The 22,234-nt window shown below is 41.3% G+C and overlaps 1 protein-coding gene across 1 annotated transcript; it reads right to left on the bottom strand.

The window, feature by feature from the left end:
- Positions 1-4,091: 4,091 nt before the first annotated feature.
- Positions 4,092-19,338, bottom strand: ism2b (isthmin 2b). Its single transcript, XM_044106949.1, has 6 exons — positions 18,594-19,338; positions 12,012-12,257; positions 9,513-9,840; positions 7,923-8,060; positions 7,761-7,829; positions 4,092-6,515 (listed from the first exon to the last, which is right to left on the bottom strand). The coding sequence occupies exons 1-6, from the start codon at positions 18,702-18,704 to the stop codon at positions 5,998-6,000; spliced, it is 1,410 nt and encodes a 469-aa protein (XP_043962884.1). The 5' UTR covers positions 18,705-19,338; the 3' UTR covers positions 4,092-5,997.
- Between the last annotated feature and the right edge of the window lie 2,896 nt (positions 19,339-22,234).

Raw genomic sequence — 22,234 nt, forward strand, 5'->3', positions numbered from 1 at the left:
CGTCTTAGCGCGATAGCAACAGCTAGCATCCACTGTCGGACTTTCTTAGCTCCTATTTGGGGAAACAGCCAATCAGCGCGAAGGAAAATGAATGGGGCTCCTCGATTGGCTGCTTTGCAAATACCAGCCAATAGTGAGCCAAGTAGCATAGCAGTGGCCAAGCATATCAGCGTCCCAAGCCGAGTTTTCTTTCCAATATTTTTGATATTCTCTAATAAAAAAAACAACAACCTTCAAATACTGAACCTAGACCAGACCAGGGTCCACTGTACATTGGTTTTCAAAATTTCTACGTTTTGAAAAGTGTAAAATAATCACATTAAGGTTGACAGTCTGTTCACCGCCTTTATATGATCCAAAATTAATAAGTCTACCACAAAAAGTCAGGAAATGTGTGCTTTATTGATAATTTATATTTTGCTATACTAGTGCTTTTTTGCTGTGAATTATTCTTTACTGTTGGAAAGCCTGCTTATTTACCCCCGTTTCGGGACACACACGAGTAATTAAAAGGCATTTGGGGAGCTGAGTGGAGTATGTGGATGGTGTTTATGAGAAGTTTTCCAGATTTGCCTCCAAGACAGTTTTGATGGAGGCAGTGTGATGGTATGGGGTGGCATCATCTTCATTGGAAGAACGAGGCTTTAAATTACTGGAGACAAGAGTTCAACAGAGTTGAGTTAGCAATTCCAACACCTCCAATCCCAAATTGTGGAGGAAGTCTCCTTCAAACCCCACTCTGCGGGGGTCGAGTGTCATCATTTTGGACCACATATCTTTGCTCGACCTATAAATGCAGCTTGCATACACTGGGGATATTTAAAAAGAAATAAACGAATGACATGAATCTTCCTACATGGCTATTTCTGAATGCAAGGTGCATTTTTAAGTCCTCCTACAATGATTTTACTGTCATTGAACATTTGTCAAGAATCTAAAAAAAAAAAAAAAATAAAAATAAAAAATAGAACCTCCTTAACAGCTATAGCGAAGCTTCTTGCTTGCTTTCTTTCTTTCTGGCGAGCTCCTGAACAGAAGCTGCATTTTTAAGATTAGTGCTGCTGATCATTCCAGAACAAGGAGTTCCTCTGTGTCAAGTGGGTTAAGGAATGGGATAATTCAAGCTGGAGATAATCCATTAAAATCCTAAAGCCCTTTGGCATTCCCATGTAGACGGAGCTGCTAAAACGCACATATGAATTTGTAGACATTCATACGGTGTTTTTGTGTGTGTGCATGTGTGCTTTCCATGATTAAAAAAAAAACAAAAACGAAAAATAAACCCTCTGCAGGTCAATGCTTGTGCGGTGTCGTGCAAGCGCTCGCTGTTGGGGGTTGGGGTCGCCGCAGCTTGCAACAGGAGCAGGGGCCACGCTGTGTGCAGGGTCAGGCAGCCGTGGTGCACGCAGAGGAAATATCGTGTTCCTGCCAGCCTACAAAAGTAAACATATCTGTAACCACCATTGGCTGGCACCGGGCTGTAGCCACCAGCGCTCAACTAAAGGAGGTGAATCATTTAACTATCTGAAATGAGCAGCAGAGCCTCACAGTTAGAAATTTTGACTCATCGTTCAGCCTTTTTTTGTTGTTGTTGTTGTTATTTTTTCTATCTTTTTTTACGAAAACTCATTCCAACCGAACGGTTTTAAACTTCTGTGTAATCACAGCGTTCGCTGCAAGTGATGCCCATGCCCCCTTCACAAGCCCCCTGGGGCGGGGGGGAGAGACTCGCTTTTTTATAAAACGCATCTGTGTGTTAAAAAAAAAAAAAAAACAACAAAAAAACCCTCCCGCTTCATTCAGTGTGTCAGATAACATCTCTTAGCCAAGGTGTTTCCAAACCACCTCCTTCGTCTTTCATGTCTCTCGTTCGCCTCCCGATTTTCTCTCTCTCTCTCTCTCTCTCTCTCTCCTCGCTTTTTCCCTGCTCTGACTTTCTCCTCCGTCTACACATCTGTGGTTATTTATCTGTTATTCTGTGGCAACAATGTGGTCAGCATCTGTCTGGCTCTCCTTCACTCACTACCTATTTCAACGTCAGAACCGCATGGGGGACGGAATTATGCTTGTTGTTGTTCATTTAAAAGCAAAACTGCAGCGGGACAGGTACTACTCGTGGTCTTTGTTGGTTGTGATTAGTATGTGCACCTCTAATCATGGGTCAAAGGGAACAATAAGAGAAGTACGGATGTCATGACCAACGGAAAGTAGAGCATTTGAGAGTACTGTTTGCACTGCCTAAGCCTATGGATTTGCATTACTCTGACCTTTCATCTTATAATCTCAAGGTTATTTAGTTCTCTAGAAAGACTACAGCCTGAGACAACGTTGTGGCCGGCATAGATCAGCCTACAAACCACATGGATGCTGGCTGTAAGTTAAGGCATAAAGGGGCTTAAGAGCTTTTACAAAGAGCGGCTGAATTTTGGCCGACATGTTCAATTGAGCGTTCTGGCATCGGCCATGATTCCTCTCATCACATTTGAAAATTTGCCACCTTCATAAACCAGCAGAAGAAGAAGAAGCCCCGGACGAGTGAATGCAAGGCTGCGGGCGGCTGTTTTGAGTAGAGAATGCCAATGGCCGATGATTTGAACACATCAAATAAACCTGCAGGGGTAAAACCTCGCATCTCGGATGAAATTAGCGATCGCGTTCTAAGTCTGCGAGTTTGCAAAGGGATGCAGCATGTAGCCGGCTCCTGTTATTCTGTTGCATGTGGAAAACGTAGCTTTGACTGGAAAAGATCACTGACTCATTCTGATTACTCCTAATCAGAGTGGGCATTAACTCACAAAACCACAAACTGCTTTTTTTATATATATATACAGATTTATACTTTCTTTGGCTTCCTTCATTGTTGTTTCTCATTAAATCACATTCAATGGAACAAACAATGTTAAAAGGAGCACACACTTATTTTCTTATGAGAATTTAACTGTGACTAATCTGTTGGTGTTGTTTCTTTAAACAAATAAATTGTTGGTCTGACAATTGTTAGGATGGTGACGATGTTCAGGAACTCAAAAAAGAGAAAAATACAGTGTTTTACTGATCAGTGAATGCATGACATGTACCAGATCACGCAGAATGCAACACTCTTCAATGACGAAGTTGCTGCTGTGGGAAGGTATTTGGCATTACCGGCCATGGCTGGTGGCCAACAGGTTGAAATCTTAAAAGTCTAATCTTTTTTGTAGTCACCAAACGCACCGTACTTATTAAGTCACATCACAACACTCTTCAGTGTTGAAGCTGTCTAATTCAAAGTTTACAATTTTCAGTCTCACTGAGGTGATCAAATCGGAATTAATAGATTTTCAGCTTGATGAGGTCTAAGTGCTAACTGCTGAGAAAATATAAGTATTTTTCTGATCAGTGAATGAACCTTCTCTGCGCCAGGTTGCGAAAACCACAACAATCTTTTGCAATGGGAAGAAGAGGCAAAACTAGTGATTTTCAGTGTTTCTCAGGTGTTTAAGTCAGAAGCACGACAAAAGTTGTAAGAAGCTACTGAAAATATTATTTTCTATTTGGCCCGTTGGCTTTTCTATCAGGCTGCTACGATGGAAAACAGACTTTGGCGGGTGCTGGTCATTTTTGCTTTTGTGGTTTTGGCCGTTTCAAACACACACAACGTTTTCAACTTGCAAAAGTTTATGTCTGCTGCGGGACATCAATTCTGACTTGAGGACATTTTGTTGAACTAGCAAAGGAGGAGAATTAGTCTGGAGCAGGATTCAGGAGGAGCTGATGGTTTTATTCTTTTGGTCTTTAAATGTCTGCTGTTTTTATTGAACATTCAAAAGCTGATTTCAAGTCTAGCTCTGCAATATCCAGGCAAAACACTCAAAGACTACTGTTCACACTTAGCTAACCAAGCTAATTGCTAACATAAGATGCTAAAACAGTTTTAAACAGAAGTGTCTGTCTTTGTTTTAAAATAGTAAAACTCTGTTTTGTGGTGACTTCGGTCTCATGTGTTCGGAAATTGTCTTGCAAAATTCGACTCAGCAAACTAAAGGTGATTTGAAATCACCTTTATCTAAGGCGTGATAAAAGAAAACACATTAAGATGTCAGATGATGAATGCAAACTCTTTATATATATATTTATATATATATATATATTTATATATTTCTTCAGTATAATTGCAACGACATATTCATAGAGCAGTCCAACAAAAAAAAAAAAAAACCTGAAACACAGACACACTGTTTGCTGTTTAAAGTGATATGAGGCAAAAAATGCTTCCCTTGTAACCGGGTGCCTTCATTTGTTCAATTCAATTAGTGCACCATGCTGAGCGTAGAGACAGTTCAAAGCTTCAGCAAACTTAAAAACAAAACGGAACAGACAAATAAATACTGTACAACACCATGATACGTAATACTAGACCCAGAAATCACAAAAAGATCATGCTCTTTTTTTATATATATATATCAACACTTCTTACATGTTATGAAACTTCACGAAATAACGCAGCATTTCTGTTGAGCTTACCTTGAAGATAACAAAATTGTTAATAAATGTCAAAAAAATAAAAAAGTAAAAATAAAATAAAGTGCCTTACTTTAAAATTGGCTATTTCAAAGTACAAATGCCTGTATGTGTGTGGAGGCAGATTTCCTGAAAAGAGGTTTGTTGCGAATATCCGTGGAATGAGATTGGATAGAAAGGACAAGTCCAGTGGTCACGTTTTATGTGTGTCCATCACAAAGCTGAAACATGTTTGGCCACAGGTAAAAACTCTTTTTTTTTAATGTCATGCATCATACATAATGGCTAAAGCCTGAAATATTTGGTTGTACCAACTTGTTCCTGTTGCCAGTACCAACATCCTGTGTCAGCCGACTTCCTGTCTTTATTTAGGAAGGAATGTCTTTTCTATCCAATCCGGTTCTATTGAGCAGCTTGAGAGAATTAACCAAACGTAAAGGATCCAAATGCCTTCTGAAAAAGCATCATCAGTTCATCGCTTTCTATCTCGCTTTCTAATTCTTTCCCCAACATGCTTCTGTACAAGATCCACAAAGTGTCCTGTTAATGAGGTAAATGAACCGATTTCATTTAGCGTGATCAGTTAGTCCCCTCTTGAGAACATTGTAGAGACACACCTACATGCATAAGCTAACCCATTGGCCAACTTACTCCTCGTCTACATCTGCACGGTAGAGATGTGGAGGCTGGATTTACACTGGCACCAACAGTCTAATTTGTATCTCTTTGGCACCCGGATTATGTATTTTTCCTGGTCGTTACAGGAAACGACTGAAATCAAGTCAGCGCCACAAAACGTTCAAAATCGAATGGGATTTTTCTGGATCATTTCCGCCTACACGCTACTCTCGTAATGCTCTCTCTAACAAGTCTTACAAGGACAATTGACTGTGAAAAGTCGCTTTGCCTTTCGAAACACTCATATTCAGATCCATATTTCTTCAGAGTTTGCAGTTGTGATGGAGGGAAAAAAAAAGCACTGAATGCATGTGTTGTCTTCTGAATCTGCGTGTCCATTTGTTAAAATCCTCGTAAAGTCTGAGGGTTTTTACGTTGTAGCAGCGTTAAGATGATTGATTAGCTAACCAAAGCTTTGCTTGTATCTTGAACAGGACCACTTTATTAACATAACATTTAAAGTTTTACGAAGCAATATAGGATTTAGGCCATATGTTATCATCCAATATTAGACAATAACTACACGACATAAGAAAACAGGCCTCAGAGGGAATGAACTTTAGAAAGAAATAAATTGATACAACACCAAATGTGTGGGAAGTTGAAAACCAACCATTTTTTCCCCTCATCCTTTCATGTAAATCAGTTGGCTGAGCCTGGATATAGGACAACGATGCTGTGGGCACAAACCTCATCAAAGCTCACAATCACAAATGAAAATGTTCTTTGAGGGTTTTGCATGATTAATAGCTCAATATTTATTATTCAGCAGAGGCTGTTTCATCATAAATAAACTGTAGTTGTTTTGGCTGTAGGACCTCAGTACTCTCTGGCCTCTTCAAGTTCATTCATAAACACGTCTTCATGGGGGTTTTCTGGGCAACTCAGTCCGTTATTCGGCGGCCGCACCACGTGGAAGCGACTCCAGTCCCCTTTGCACAGGATCCAAGGCAGGACATCCACCTTGAAGTGCAGCTCCTGCGAGAACTCGGTGCTGATGAGGTTCGGCGTGCCCGCGCCCTTCCCCCGCGTGATCAGGCGCCCGCGGTCGCTGTAGCAGCAATGCTGCGCCGCCAGAGTGGACGAGTCGCTGGAAAGCGCCGAGCGAATGCAGCTGCGCGCTGAGGGCTTGTAGATGTCCAGCCGCTCCTTCGGGCCGCTGGCGTCACGCCAGCGGAAAGGCCGCCCTCGGGTCCCGTCGTAGAGGCTCACCACGGTGTACGCCGCTTCGGACGGGTACGAGCAGGGGCAGCTGGGCAGCTCGGACAAGACCTGCTGCAGATACCTCTGGAGAAAGTCACTCTTGCAGTTCAACCACTTCTCACAGCTGTCCACATCTGTCGGGAAAGAGGACAGAGGAAGCAAAGCTGTGCCTTTAGTAGTTTACACGAGCTCTGCTGATAGAATGAACAGGTGCCAGAATGGAGCCAAGATGGCATCTTATGAGTGCCTTTCCTAAACCTTTATATTACAGTTCAGAACAAGAAGAATCTGCTTTCTCAGGGGAAAATATATCAGCTATGTAGCATTGTGACTCACTACCCAACAATCCCAATGCTTTTTCACAAACTTCTGAGTAATGTTATTGGGATTTTTGGCAGTAGACAAACACGAAGTACTGGATAATTGTGAATCTTAAGTTAAGTGGTAACTGAACTTCTAACAACTACAGCTTTGAGTCTTTTAGGGTAAGTCTCTACCAGTTTTTCTTGCCTGTCTGTCTTAAAAAATAACCTAAAGTCAGTCAGATTATATGGACAGAATCTATGATAGGATTTCTGGAATTTAAGACTTCTCAAAACCTTTTAAAGACCATTATGAATGAAATTCAAGAACCGTATCACAACAGAAATTTAAAGACAGTCGCCTACGATCTTAACCCGCACACCCATGCTTTTTTGCACCTAGCTTGGTATGGATTTGGCAACAGAAGTGAGTCAATAAATTTACAGAAAAGCGTAGCTAGCCAGCTGTGGCATATTGCTTACAGGTGGCCGCAAACACAGACCCTCAAAGTCAGAACGCAAAGACCATGTTTTGGCCTGACAGAAAAGTTCTGTGTGGAAACATTTTTAAAACCACACAGACTACACAATGTTAAATAGTTCTGCTGCAACAAAAATCTAAGACTTTTGATCAACATATCTGAGGCCATTTGATTTTTTTAAACGAATTAAAGACATGGTATTGAATGCATGCCAGCTAAATAGATGGCCAATACTGCTGATATCAATGCATGAATATACGATCAAACTTCTGATTTTAGTAGTTTCTCCTTTGAATCAACTTGTTCAAACATGATTTCGAACAAAGTTTACAGGTATCTACAAAATACTTTACTCCCAAATTAGCATGATTTGAGTGCATTTTTCCTAAATGCAGTGCAACAAATTTTAATTAGAGAGCAAATCAAAATGAAATCCTGACTTGATATCATTATGATCGATATTTTGGATTGATCCGCCCAACTCTACCGTGTGCTTTGAGTTGCTGCCCTGCTAGAAAGTGAACCTTCATCCTAGCCTTAGGTATTTTAGAGTCTCTAACAGATTTTCTTCCAGCTTTTCCTAGAAAGAACCCACCTGTTCCAAACGGTTCAGTGCCGTTCTCCATCTCAAAAGGGAATGGTTCCACCACAGCGTTGACGTCACCTACGAGGACAAAAGGAAACGGGTGAAATTAGATTAGAAATCAGACAAAAGAAATAAAAAAATTTCAAAACGAAGCTAGAAGTAAAACGCTACCAGAGCAAGGCTCCAGGTCACACTTTGAAGCTTCAGTCAGTGTGCAGGAGTAGCCACAGGATTTAGTCCTCTTTCTTTCACCGTGTCCACATGTCACCGAGCATGGAGACCAAGGAGTCCATTCATCTGTCTCCTTCTCTGTGGGAGAGAAAACAAATCCAAAAATCACCACACACTCCAAGCCCAGCATAAGCGCTTGTGATTTATTTCATGGAGATCAAAGCCAGCTATACACTCTGTGATTAGATCAGTGTAAAAACAGAGCAAAAAAACAAAACAGAAGTTTTGTTTTGACAGGAATCTGTGTACTCCAACGCTCTAATCCAGAACAAGCTTTCAAAGTTTCCTAAACGTCTTAGGCTATACACATGACAATTTTCTCCTGGTTTAACCTTTCCCATGCAATCCGTCGCTCTTTTTAAGCAGGCTTGAGTGAAATTAGAGGGAGAGAGGTTGTGCTGTGGCTGTCCGCCTCCGCACCATATTTCCTTGTGGTGTTAATAACACTGAAAACAAGTCATTCTTGATTAAAGGCGAGGTGGGTGCAGAAATACCAGCCTGGGTGTAGCAGGCACCCAATTTGACTTTGTGGGCAACGCCAGCTCGCCATGTGGCCATAGGGGCATGAGGTCTCAGGGAGGTTGTAATTACAGAACGAGCTAAGGTTGGCACTCTTAATTTATGTTCACTAAGTCGTTAGATGTGACCATTTAGGCTGCATTGTTGCCCTTTACTGATTCTCTCCTGTATACGCAACATCGAAAGAGATTAAAATATGTATAATGGCTTAATTGGCAAGCGAAGAGACAGAACGTTCGCCAGCGGAGTCTTCCTGAACCATAAAATATCTGGATCTATTTGAGGAGAGCTTCGAACAACCCTCAAAACTGCCTAAATACCAATCCGATTGGAGCTCTGCATTTGGGATTCACTTCCTTTTCCAAACTCTGACAGTGCACACCTCGCGATTCTTTGTCTCTCTCTCTTTTTTTTTAAATTTTTTTTTTACTATTTTTATCCCTGAGTGTGTCGTCTGTGAAAGCTGAGACACAAAACAAGTTATGCGGTGCCCTTACAGCCTCCCAGATTCTTGAACTCGCCTAAAAGGCTGCGCCGCGCAGGACAGTGAGGGCGTAAAACGGGGGGCGGTTAGGGAGAAGTGGAGGGAGGGGGCCCAAAGGGTCCCGGGGAAGGATGAAAGAGCCGGCCAAATGGTCCCTGCCACTCTCTGTTCCCAATCTGCCTTCTAATTGTCCGCAAGCAGAGGGATGTTTTGTCCCAGAGAACAGTGATGGCCTCACGCTGTTATTAGCGAGCCCATCGGAAGGCATCTTCAAAAGACGGGCCTCTGAGACCGGCACGACAGTGTCGACTTCAAAGTGGCCGCGGCCCGCAAATGTCCTCATGGTCGAGTGCTCGTGCTTCCTCGTATGCTGGCATCGCTCGGCTCGATCTGACAGTGAAAAGCCCTAAATAAGTCATTCTTCTCCATTCATTCTGATCTTATCACTCCGCTATGTTTGTTTTACTTTAAGCTTTGAACTTGATTTTTTTTTTTTTTGTGGCATTGCTAGTAGATATGAAGTTTACCATAAATGCTATCCATGGGATCCCAACCCTCATTCCAGCGAGTGTCCCAGTCTCCCCCAACTCCGCTGGGAAGGGGTTCTTCGCTTCCATAATCTAGAGAGTAATCGTCCTCCCCCTCTTCCTCGCCGGTATCTTCTGCGCCCGACCGACTGTTGCTTTCCTCGCTGGAATCGGTGTAGCTCCAGAAAAGGGGCCAGAAGAGCTTCTTGCCTCCGATCCAATCCACTGTGGATGACGGGGAGGAGGAGGAGGAAGGAAGCCAGTCTTTTTCATTGACCAGGTCCATCTCTACCTCCATCTGAGGGTCGTCAACAACTTCTATGGTTACCTGCGTGGAACAATTGGAGAAGCTTCGTTAACCACGTGCTTCCAAAGACAGTAAAAGCTTCGGTGAAACTGATTTTGGACCAATTTCCAGTCTTTCTTTTCAAAGATTTGACCTGTCGATGCTGCCACAACTTGAGACGATTTATTTTTGGTAATTAGTACAGATGACTCAGCATGGGTCACTAGAAGTCTCCCTCTGTATTCCCTAAAGGACTCACATCTTTACGTTGGCTCTAGAAAGCTGCCAGTCTTTCAAAATCCAGTGTGTTTCATGTTACACAGGTGTTAAAAATTAAAAATGATACAACAAAAGCCTTGTTGTACTTCACTCTTTTATCTGATACATCTCTTTCTCTCCTGTGACAGACTGGCAACCTGTCCAGGATATACCCCGCCTCTCGCCCGGGACGCAGCTGGAAATAGGCACCGGCAACCCTCCTGACCCCATTAGGGAAGAAGGGTGTAGGAAAATGGATGGATGGATGGATGGATCTCTTTCTCTCAATTTTAACAGAAAATTTATGTCAACATGTCTTGGATTATATAGTTTCGACTGCATTTTAAACATGATGAAAATCAGTAACGACTTCAACACCGAAGAGGGGTGTTTTCAGTGTCATATGTATGGTAAGATCTGATTTTGGACTGTCTGGCTGGATTTTCATAGGCCGATGAACATGAAGATTTTCCAATTCTAGGCAACAGCTGATTTCTCTATGTGTCTCTAAAAAGTTTCATTTTTCCTGCACAAAGTCTGATTTTGAATTTATACACATTTACAAACGTAAAGTTCAGCAAAGTATTTATGCACGTTTAAAGCATCACAAAAGTGGCGAGCTGTGAAATCATTAGGTGACTAAGCTTATGACTGAATCTTTCCATAGATTTAAAGTCAATCAGTGGGCATGAGCAGTCAGTAGATCAAACAACTCTCTCAGGGAAGTAAAGAAGCTTCATTCTGGCTAAACACCTCTTATTACCCAAAGATGACTCATCCTAGATGCAACCGCATTTCCCAAAGCCAAATTCAGCACATTCATCAGACCTAAAACTATGTTTGTTTGAATATAAACTGTACAACCTGCTGTTTTAAGTGTTCATATGGTAACTCACAAAAGATTTAATCATCACTGAAAAGGAGAAGCGAGTACGACTTGAACAGGAGGAAAAGCTGTATTAGCTGGAGCCGATCAGCATAACTTACATCATAATGGCCCATTAGCTGCCAGAGTTGGACAGAATAAGTTTGTAGGAAAATGTTGAACTTTTTGTTTATCCTGAATTGTGAGGATAAACAGATACATGAATATAGAGATATCTGCCTTCACATTTTAACAGAAGGATGAAGCAAATCGATGAGAATGGGAAACGTTAAAGACTTTAACATATACTTTTCTCTGTAACGCCCAGTTTTTCCTTTTAATTTAAAACTTTTCAGTAATCTATAGGGCTGTCAGCGTTAATGCATGCAATTAATTTAAACTTTAGTTCAAAGATGCTACTATTAGCAATTTCGAGTGAGGAGATTGGTGAGGAGTCAGGCTGCTTCGCTCAGCGGCCTGTTTCGCTTTAAAAATCACGGCGGTTACAGCAGCTGCCGCGAAGCTACAGACATCGATGCGGACATCTTGAGTTTGAATCCCATCCACGGTTCCTTTTCCAAATGTCTTCCCCTCTTCCCTCTGTCCAACTAGTGGCAAAAAAAATTATTAAACAACATGACAATGGACGTTTGGATAAAACCCTGGTTGGATGCAGTTTTTTTTGCGACGGCGAATTATCCTTCCGTCAAATTATCCTTTTGTCGAATTATCCTTCCGTCGAAGCACAGTCAGTTAACATTTTTAGACTAAGATTGAAACAAATTACTTTTTCCAAAAAATCTTCCTGCAAATGAAAACCTGGACAACTGAAAATCTTCAGACATTATTATGAGGCAATGAAAACTTTTCTTAAACATGATTTAAAAACACGCATTTTTACATTTCAAGGCCATAAAATTGGCGATTAGCCCGCGATTAATCAAAATGTCCGAATGTGACTCATCTGATTCGGTTTTTCTACCGATTGACAGCATTAATAATTTGCCCTAGATTTTACAGATAAGCTGCTCCAGCAAAGTAGTAATTTAACATTTCAAAGTGTGTGTGTGTGTGCCCTCTTCACACGTGCCTGTATGTTGGGGTTCTGAGAGTTAATGTCAGCGTTGGCTAGGTCTGGAAAGTTGTTTAGGTCGAAGATAAAAGGCTTGGTCTCCTCCTCTGGCTCGGGCTGTGGAAGGACACCAGCGGAGCGGTGCTGGGGGTGAGACCACCTCCTCTGGTGGCTGTGCGGCTCAGGCAGAATGCTCTGGAGCTGGTTCTGCTGCTCCTCAGAGACGTGCTGGATCCCACCAGTGTGAACTGGGTGGCCATGAATCTGATGGAAAACACAAATATATATATATATATATAGTTGAACTCTCTGGCACAGGCACAAAACATTTCATTAAGAAAGTTGGGATAAATCTCACTTTTTAACAGTTACAGTGACTTGTAGGTACGCCTTAAACCCTTCAAAACTTTGTCAAGTAACATTTTCTCAATTTTTTTATGTATTCTCGCCCACATCATCTTGCAAGAACCATCCCACGGTCAAATATGGGATCCTTCTGTGGGGATGTTTTGTTGTTTTTTTCGGTAGGAACAGGGAAGTAAAAAAAGTAATGGGAATTACAGGAGCTATAAACCTGGATGGAGCTGTAGAACCTGGGCAATCTTGAAAAGAAAACTTGCTAAAATATCTGATCCTAGGTCAGACGTCCATGTTCCTGTTGGACATTGACCCTGGTTTTGCAAAAATAAGCCAACATGTCCATATTTGTCGCTTATCATGACAACAAATTTTTCTGGGCGATTAATCATGCCAGACGTTATTGCGATAGAGAATGACGTTGTTGCTTTGAGACCATTTTCAAGTCATACAACGGTACGTCATCCCAGAGATAAATAAAACTTTAATTTCTGACAAACATTTATCACTGGAACTGGAAGGCATTTTAAATATCCAAAATAAATAAACAAAACGACAGATAAAATGAACACTGAAGTCCCTGTGAACAAAGTTGTCCTTCAAAAAAGGGGTGAGTTGAGTCTTTGAAAAAAGCCAGACAACCATGCAAGTGAAAATGATCAAGCACCTTGTTAATTTATCAAGGGATTAATTCATTCAGTGCTTATTGGGACAGGCAATGTGCAACGCTGGTAGAGAATTGGTTCTGCAAACTACTGACTTGGGGAACATAGCCAGTGTAGTACTTCTTTGTAAGAACAACTACTATTCTTCGTTTTGTTGCAATGTCAGCAGTTTGTAAAATACTTGAGCCATGCAAATTACAAGTGATCAACCAGCATTCGTTCCTTTTTTTTTTTCTTTTTCCCACAACAGTCATGGCATCCAAGCTGTGGACAAAGGGGGTCCTGTGCCGGCGAGATCCTCTTTTAGCTTTAATTAGAGGGCCTGGGAGGCGTGGGACTCCTGGGCTGATGCGAGGGTGTCTGAACCTGCTGCTGTTTTTATTCCCCCTACTGCATGTGACCTTGAAGGGTCTTCCAGCCACAGAAAAGGAATTGACAGAAAGAGTGATGGCGAATGGTGAAAACGTGCACCCACAATTGGCTTCTGTTGGTCCGATTCTCCTCTTTTGTGTGTCACATGCTATGCTGGTCCTTGTATACGACTGGAGATGATCCAGCTTGCGGTCATGCCCAGTAAAACAGGGGCAGCTGAAAGGCCGAAGAGGAGGAGTATTGTCTGAACTCGTGAACAATGAGTTGATGATTTGTAGTTATGGCCTCCAGGAGACGATATACTTTTCAATGCCTGCGATTGCCCCATAAAGATCTCGTGCCACTGTTCGAGAGTGCAGACACATGAAGAGTGCAAAGAAGATAACTCAGCCCAGACATGATAAATGATGACCTCATCCTTGTTCCTCAAATAGACTTAAACTAATAGTGACAAACAGGATAGAGATGAGGCATAATTTTTCCTTTCAACTCCAGATGGAATCCATTATTGGGGAATATTTCAAGCAAGCAAAATTCTTAGTCCAATAAATTAAAGTTGAACAACTCAACATCTAGCAAAAATACAAATGACAGATGATGCAAAACAAAAACTTAATCCTTTAGCAATACATTATGACATGTTTTAGGATGAAGATTCACTTCAATATTTTGCAAAAAATGTAACTATTGCAATTACTTATGCGTGTTTCTAACTAAAACTCATGGGAGAAGAAGCATTTGAATGGGCTGTGAAGAAGTTGTTTGGCATTATGTTTAGGTTATTGGTATTTAATTTTATTCTGATGTTTTTAACCAAATTGTAAAATATCACAGCCCCACCACAAATGGAAATTAGCTGAAAGACATGGAAAGAACATCACAGCTTTGAAACATATGGTTGATAAAATAGATATATGAATATCTAAATGTGGGTGAACAGTTGTTTGAGTTGAGACTATCCACATAAGATTTGGATACTTTCGTCAGAGATTCACTGAAAACTTTGGCTGGTGATTTAAAATGGACAATTTATGTTTGCATGTCCTGACTGGGAAACTGCGAGTCACAAACAAACAAAACAACTAAAACCAAATATTTTTCTACTCAGTATTTAAGCTCAGTTAGATCACACTGACCACATTCTTCTTAGTGGAAGTCGTTACAGAGGGAGGTATCCTGAAATGTATCCATTTTCAGTTAAATGTAGGACGTAGATGTTCAAAATAAGGTGAGAGGAGGACCAAAAGTCATTTTTTAAAGGATATGCAGGGGCGATTTGTGTGTTTATCTAGGTTGGTCTAGCAGTTGGTTGTGTTATACCTGACGTTTTCCAGGTACAAAGAGGAGCTGTCTTAAACAGAGCATCAATTCATACCCTCCTTATAGACGTTTTGTTGAATCGGCAGAGCAGCAAATCGACCCTCAGCTGGTTTCTGAACAGAGTAGAGCCAAGCTGTGTCTTTTGGAAGTCTCAGATTCAAGGGTCTATGTTCTCTGGATAATACACAGAGATTCTTGTTCACAATTAATAACGTTATTGATGCTAATAGCTAACATAAGATGCTAAAGGCAGTTGGCAACATCCACTCTTATCAGTATTGTTTTAAATTAATAAAATCCAGCTTTTAGTTCACTACTCTCTCAGACATACGACATAAAAACTGAGAATTGTAGTTTGAAATTGGCTGAAAACAATACAAATATCAGTTCTAAATAGTTGATCAGTACAGCTTTACCTTTGACTATATTCGTTTTATTTCTGGGCTGAACAAAGACAAAAAGTTTTCCACCTAAAAATAACCATAAAGCAGATGTCAATCCAATGTTCAGGGCTTATCCAAATGCCTACAAAGAATCGTTGTCCAACACTGTAATATTGTCCAACAATGCTATATCTGTTATATCGGATCAGACAGTTCTCACCTAAGACTCAGATATATCTAACACAACCATGAAAACACAAAAAGCTTGAAGTCCAGAGCCACGAAAGAGGCCACATACTTTCACACCCTCCTCATCTCGTCTTGTTTCACATCTGGATCTTGTATTCCTTCGCCCTGTATATCACTCTCCTCCTCCTTTCTTCCTCCCCCTTGTTCTCTCTGATCCTGCTCTCCTCCTCTCCTCCTTACTTGGTAGTGGGGCTCCCCTGATCAAAGGCCCCGTGGCTGATGGCATGTGGCGTGTTTAACAGGGAGACTGCACAAAATGCATAGGGGTACACCAGTCCTGACCTGGAGACTGCAGTCTCTCTTGAAGATAAGCAGAGAGCGCCGCTTGAAAGCAATTTAAAAGATTACGCCCAATTAGGGCTACTGCCATTGCTACTGCTGATGATGACACACATTCGGGTTAGGGAAGAGAAGGTTGGAAGGCTGGGCGAAGCCAACGTGGAGGTGGTGGTGGGGACCGAAGTAAAGGGCTGGGGATGAGATCCGGTAGGATTGGCGGGGAGTCTGGGAAGGCAGGCAGAGTGGCAGGTCTGATTTATGCGCGCGCAGAAATCAAAGGGCCCTGCACTTGGCTGTTTCCAAACCATTACAGAAGAACAATAAACTATGGATGCTCTTTGATCGGCATCTTTTTCAAATAGAAACGGGACAGCCAATGCATGCTCAGAGGAACTGGGGTGAGCTCGTGGAGCTTTGGAAAGGGCGGGGGCAAAGGAGGGCAGAGAGTGAACAGAGCAAACAGGTCCTGATATTTGGGGAAAACAGGCCACTCCGACACAACCCTCCTCTTTCTCCACTTTAAAGAGAGATGGGGGCAAAACCCCAAAACAGGAAATTCCACATTAACACACAAAGAAAAAAGAGCCAACGTAAACAGCCAGACGAATGACACTTGACCTGAGCCCCAGTAAGGGAGATACTGAAGGCCTGCCTTATTCTGGTTACATAAGCATCTAGTTACTCTACCGATCTTAGCCTGCACCTTCTCCTTCCCCTCTGTCTTAGCCTGCTACACCCTGCAGGTTACAAGCACAGGTAGGAGTCATAAACAGACATAAACTGCTGGGGATAGAAATGAACGGTCACACACACTGCAGGGATTATTTTCTCCTCTTTCTTACTCTAATGACTCCCTTCTTTTCCTTCCTTCTGTTTTCTCTCTGCCCCTTTATGCTTTTACATCAATCAGACAGATGATGAGAGAGAAAGTCCCAACAGGGCATCAATGGGAGGCCACACAAGATGGAGAGTTCAAAGACAAAAACAGAGCCCTGACACACGCACGCACACACACACACACAGACACACACACATCCACTAACAGACTTTGATTTCCAAATATGTCTGCGCATAACACAAACATTCCCCTTAGATAGACACGCCACACACACTGCGCGGCGTGCCGAGCTGCGCACCGAGTTTGGATTTATGATGGCAGGGTGTGTGCCCGGCCATGACAAACGTTACTATACATGGAAAGAGAGTTGGCGGAAAAGCAGAGCAGCGTGATCTGAGTCGAAAGGTGGAAATCAGCTAATTATTTTCGGAAAACTAAATCATGATAGATTCACGGAATCAATTACCAGAGTATAGATTACAGCGCTTAAACTGTGCATGTCATGCTTAAGCCATATATTCCACAAGAAAGTTGTTATTTTTATATTGCACACAAATCCTACTGGAGTGATTGAGAAAAGATTAACATTTTAAAGAGGAGTAAGTTGTTTGTAGCACTCATTCACATTTAAGATTTGCTTTTTTGTTGCAGTAATACAGAGCTGGCCCCAGCTAGTAGCCAAACAGAACAGATCACTTTGGCCCCCACACCAGCAGAGGGCCCCCAAGGGCATAAAAATGATCACTGAAGTGATTCATCATTCATCAGTCACAGTCATGGAAAGTTTGGAGTGCTACAAGTCAAGACCGTAAATTTCTAAAAACAAAACCAAAATCATCTTCCGCAATTAGGTACATCCTTTTCACATTTGAGAAAATAAAAAAACTATATCCGTGTCAAAATGTCTAAAAGTTGTAGTAGTAGTGATGGACGCTTCATTGTCGATGCAATATCAATGTTCTGACTACAGAAGCTTTGAAAACTGTTAGTTATTTATACAAGTTAGTATGGAAGTGGGACAAAACTGGGGGTATTTTGGGTGAAAAGATTGGAAATGGGCCAATCAGACAGCCATGAAAAATCAGATATGGGTCGCATGTGTGAGAAAAACAATCATATTTGGGTCAAATATACCCAAAGCCAATGTTATTGTAACTATTATAAATAACAGGACGACAATTCATCATAATTGTCTTAATATATTTCACATAATCCGACTTCCTTCACGAATATTATGAAACTATCTAAAAAAATAAAACAAAATACTGAAATTCTGCCAAATTTTAAGTTTTAATATCAAGTCAATCATGAAATTTCCCCAAACTCCCAAATTTTATATACAAAACTAGTGAAACTTTATTATTTTTAACATAACTTATCATTTTGGTGTCATTCAAAAGACCTTGATGCTCTTCAAAATGAAACCATTTGTTTTTCCAAAAATTCTTCTGCGACAGTCTTTCACACATATGTAAAGGCAATATTGGTAGAGCGTAGGAAGAGGCAATAACTGATTAATTACATGGAGTTAATTATATTGATGAAAAGTTAATAATTTTTCCAATGACGCCTGAAATGTAGTTGTGATTGTTTGAATCCCCTCACTTTCCACTGCCTTAGTTTCATGAGAGCATGAATATTTATCAGTATCCTAGAAATGGTGAAGAATGCTATTATTTTGTGCTGCTAGAATATCAACTACACAAATTATTTTAAAGGTATTAGAGCAGTGTTTGCATTTGTGGGGCTCTGACAATGAAGTTACAGACATTTTTGCCAAAAGAGAAGGATTTTAAATAACTTATAGCATCAGATTTATCATTATCACAATAAATACCACATAATATTACAAGTAAACTTAAGTCCATATCACCCAATCCTGTTGGGAAGGTACCAAACTTAAGTTCCGTCTAAGGCCCTGTACAATTTTGGGCCGGCTCTGGAATAACAGAACTACTTTAACTATATACAACCCATGTTATCTCTTTAAAAAAGGTTATCTGCTAATAAATATGACCAGGAAGCTGACATAAAAACCAAAATGTATTAACTAAGTGAAAATTTGATTAAGATGAACCATTTTTATTGTTTAACGTTCTTAGCAACAAAATTGCAGGTTTAACTAAAAGTATCTTACTTTATGGGTAAAACTCTTGCGTTTTGTCGGAAAGCCCGTTCCCAAACTGACGAGAAGAATCGAGCAAAGCGCGAGCAGCATCTGAAATCTCCTCGCGACCTCTCCACGCATCTTCTCTGCGGCGGTGTTCCCTTTGAAGTTCCTTTAAAAGTACTTTTCTCTGGTTCGTTCTCGGTGAGGCGGCTGGCTGGTTCAGGAGAGAAACGCTCGTCGTCAAACTCTCGTCCACCGCTTGGCTCTGACTTTAGCTCAGAACAGACGGAGATTTGAAGTCTCGTCGGTTGAACCGTCGCTCTTTATAAAGATGCGCACCAGCAGCGTGCGACGGCATCCCGCGCACTGTCCATGTCGGATACGCCAGAGGCTCGCGCAGCAGCTGTGGGTCCGTTCGGCGGCGCGAGCTCCACGCTTGTCTTCCCCATAAAAACCGCTGCGGCGGCGGGCTTTAAGTACCCGAAAAAAGAAAGAAAAAAAAGAAGAGTGTAATACCCCACGCTGAATCTCCCCGTCCGCACCGGCGCACGCTTATTCAACTGCTTTAAACTGTGACTCACTCCTCGTCAGTGGGTGGATGGGTTTTCTCTTCCAATGCATTGATATCTGGGCGTTAAGGGTTGCTCTCGCTGGTTGTCTGTTCGATTTGTTAATCCATTATCAAGCCAAGGTTCATCCATCGGTTTTATACGACGTGTTTGTGCGCGCGTCCCGCCCAGCCAAACGGTTTAGGCAAACTTGCCTCTTTTACGCACGCATTAAGAGGTTTCACGCTGAGGGAGTTGGGGGTGGGATTGCTCACAGCTGTGTGGAGAGGGTGCAGTGGGGCCACTGAGGAGCTTGACAAGGTGAAAGCAATAGTTTGTTCAGTAAAATTGACTGAAGGCAGGCAAAGTCAGTTGCGTAGCTTTATAAACCCAACTTTTCATAGTAAGTCACTTTACCACAAACTTCAATCTGTTTCACTAGTTTTTGTTATGTGACAGACCATCACACAATCTCAAAATAGTGAAGTATGTTGATTTAATTTTTTCCCCCCAAATGTGGTGTGCATTTTTTTTTCATTCACTTTACTCTGAATAAAATATCTGCTCTAAATAAAATACAATGTAACCAATTGCATTCAAAAGTTACCTAATCAGTAAATATAATTTAATTTCAGTGTATTAGGAAGGACTCAGAAATCAGCTAGAAAACATTAGTGGATAAACAATATCGTTATGATTAAGGATGAATCGAAATGAAAATTCGGGTTGATATCAATATCTATGCTATGATTTCTGATAAACTATATTTACCCATATCATATAGATTTCACTACTGTTTAGAGCCATTTGGATTATTATTTTTTTTTACCAGAAATAGACAGCATCAAGATGGAGATAAATATTAGTTTGGCCCAGTTTTATTTTTTGGGCCGATACCGATATTTTAAAAAACGACTAATATCAGCCAATACTGATGCTAATTCTGATATATCGAACATCCCTAGTTATGACCAACAAACACAAGCAGGCAGATCAGGGATCAATTAGTTTAAGTGCTTATCATCTGAAAGTTGCAGAAATCCGGAGTTCAGGTGAGAGAATTGGACAAGTCTGCACATTGAGATCCAGTTTAGATTTAGAAGTCTGTTTACAACAGAAGTAAGTGGGTTTGAGGTGCTCAGAATGTTGCTCCGAGGGAACAACGGATCACACTTGGAGATGTGTCGCTGGGTGCGATCCAGAAGGCCAGGATTCCTGGAAGTGCCGGTGATCTGTCAGAGAGCAGCCAGGCTGAGGAGTTGAGGGGAACGATTTATTTATTTATTTATTTTTTATGTTTCCTGCTGGCAGAGCAGCACTCAGAAGGAGAAGCCGGACAGATTTACGTTCACGAGTGGAGCATTACGGCTGCGTCTGGAGACAAATGCACGCTCTAGAAGAGGGTGAGAGACGGAATCGGAGGAGGAAGCCACTCAAAGAGCTTGGTCAGGTAAGTGTTCGAGTTGCATTCTGGAGGACTGCAAAAGACAAACATGAATGCCAAGAACAATGAGTTTTTGCAAAAAAAATCTCAATGGAGGTCAAAGGTTGACTTCTACCATCAGTGGCAAGGAATTATCTTGAGACCCTTTTAACTCAGATGTGGATTAGTTGATAGCAGTCAGGTGTGACGGCAGCACTCAGACACACACACACACACACCGTCCCCGGCGCCTAGACCTGGAGGTTCTGGAGAGAGGGCCGACAAACGAGAAAACCACAACAATAAGTAGATCAGTCCACAAATCAGACTTCATTAAGGAGTGGCATGAAGACCTTGAACTTACCAGCCGCACAGTGAAACATGGAGGTGGTAACAGCATGCAGGAGCGGGGAAACTGAGTTGATTTAATGGGTGGAGCTCAATACGAGCTACAAAACCTGAAAGAAAACCTGTTAGAGGCTCAAGAAGATTAGAGGGCGCAGAAGTCCACCTCACATCAGGAAAGAAGTCCGGGTATAATGTAATGGTTCAGATCAAAGCATAGCCATGTGTTAGAATGACCTAGTCAAAGTCCAGATCTAAATCCAGTTGAGAAACCAAGACAAGTCAGTTGACTGAGGTATAAAAAAAGACATTTAGTGGTTTGGAAATGGTCTTGTATTCCTTCCCAGATTGATGAGAATCCATAATTGCATTCTGAGTATCGTCGAAGATCACATTCCCGGTTGGCATCATGTAAATAAATCTGCTTTTTTTTTCATTTGCGTTTATTTTTTTAATGACAGGGATATCTGTCTATTGTGTTTTTGTAGTTGAAGTCGACTTTAAACATTATTTTTAATTATTGCACCCTTTAATGTCTAAAACATTAAAACCCTCAAAAGATAGCGAATAAAGCTAAAGACTTGTCCTTAGTAATTTGCCATTTTAGCTCTAAAAGTTTCAGTCCTGATTTATTTCAGTAAATAAAACAAGATTAGTCAGAAAAGCACTCAACTTCAAAACTGATTTAATTTTCGTGGCACAGTTTTCAAGCACCATGGTTCAGAAACAGAAGTGGCTGATCAGTTTCCTGTGGTCGAAACAGTTCGGTTTGGGAAATAAAGGTCACATCATTTTGTTTCCAAAACACAGACTTTGAACATATTCATTAAAGACTAAATGCACAGATTCGTATATGGAAAGTAGGGAGGAAAAACCAAACCAAGTTCCAACACCAGTGCAAATTAGGTTTATTGGTAAAACAAACTAACTAGCAGTTGTTTGGAATAATAATGTGAAAAAATAACTATTTAAAGAGCTCTCAACTAATATTATGAGTGACTTCTCCACATCAAACTCTGAATTTTGCATTTCATGACTACTCAAGACTCAAAAAACCCCAAAAAATCACCGCTACTGCAAACGTGATTAGTAGTCAGATGGCAGCTAGTAGCAGTGTTCCTGAGTAACCTTAGCCCGATTAATTACAAGCAAAGTCCTCCAGTTCCTTTGCAATGAAATGTTCCTGTGGATCGTCCAGGTATTTGAGGTGTTGTATCTCAACCTGATGCAGCTAAATGAAGCCGTCGCGTTAGACTACTCCCAATTGGCAAATGTTTGCTGTTATGTCACATTGAATGTTGACGGAGTTCTCGTAATATTAGGCTTTTCCAAACAGTTTCTGCTGTTTCTTG

This window comes from Gambusia affinis, linkage group LG22 (genome assembly GCF_019740435.1).
Source record: "Gambusia affinis linkage group LG22, SWU_Gaff_1.0, whole genome shotgun sequence".
NCBI classification, from domain to species: Eukaryota; Metazoa; Chordata; class Actinopteri; order Cyprinodontiformes; family Poeciliidae; genus Gambusia; species Gambusia affinis.

Coding starts and splice junctions, on each gene's coding strand:
- ism2b (XM_044106949.1), bottom strand. CDS start 18,704: ATGCGTGGAGAGGTCGCGAGGAGATTTCAGATGCTGCTCGCGCTTTGC. Junction 9,841..12,011: donor CTCAGAACCCCAACATACAG/GCACGTGTGAAG, acceptor TGTTCCACGCAG/GTAACCATAGAAGTTGTTGA. Junction 6,516..7,760: donor CACTGAACCGTTTGGAACAG/GTGGGTTCTTTC, acceptor CTTTCCCGACAG/ATGTGGACAGCTGTGAGAAG.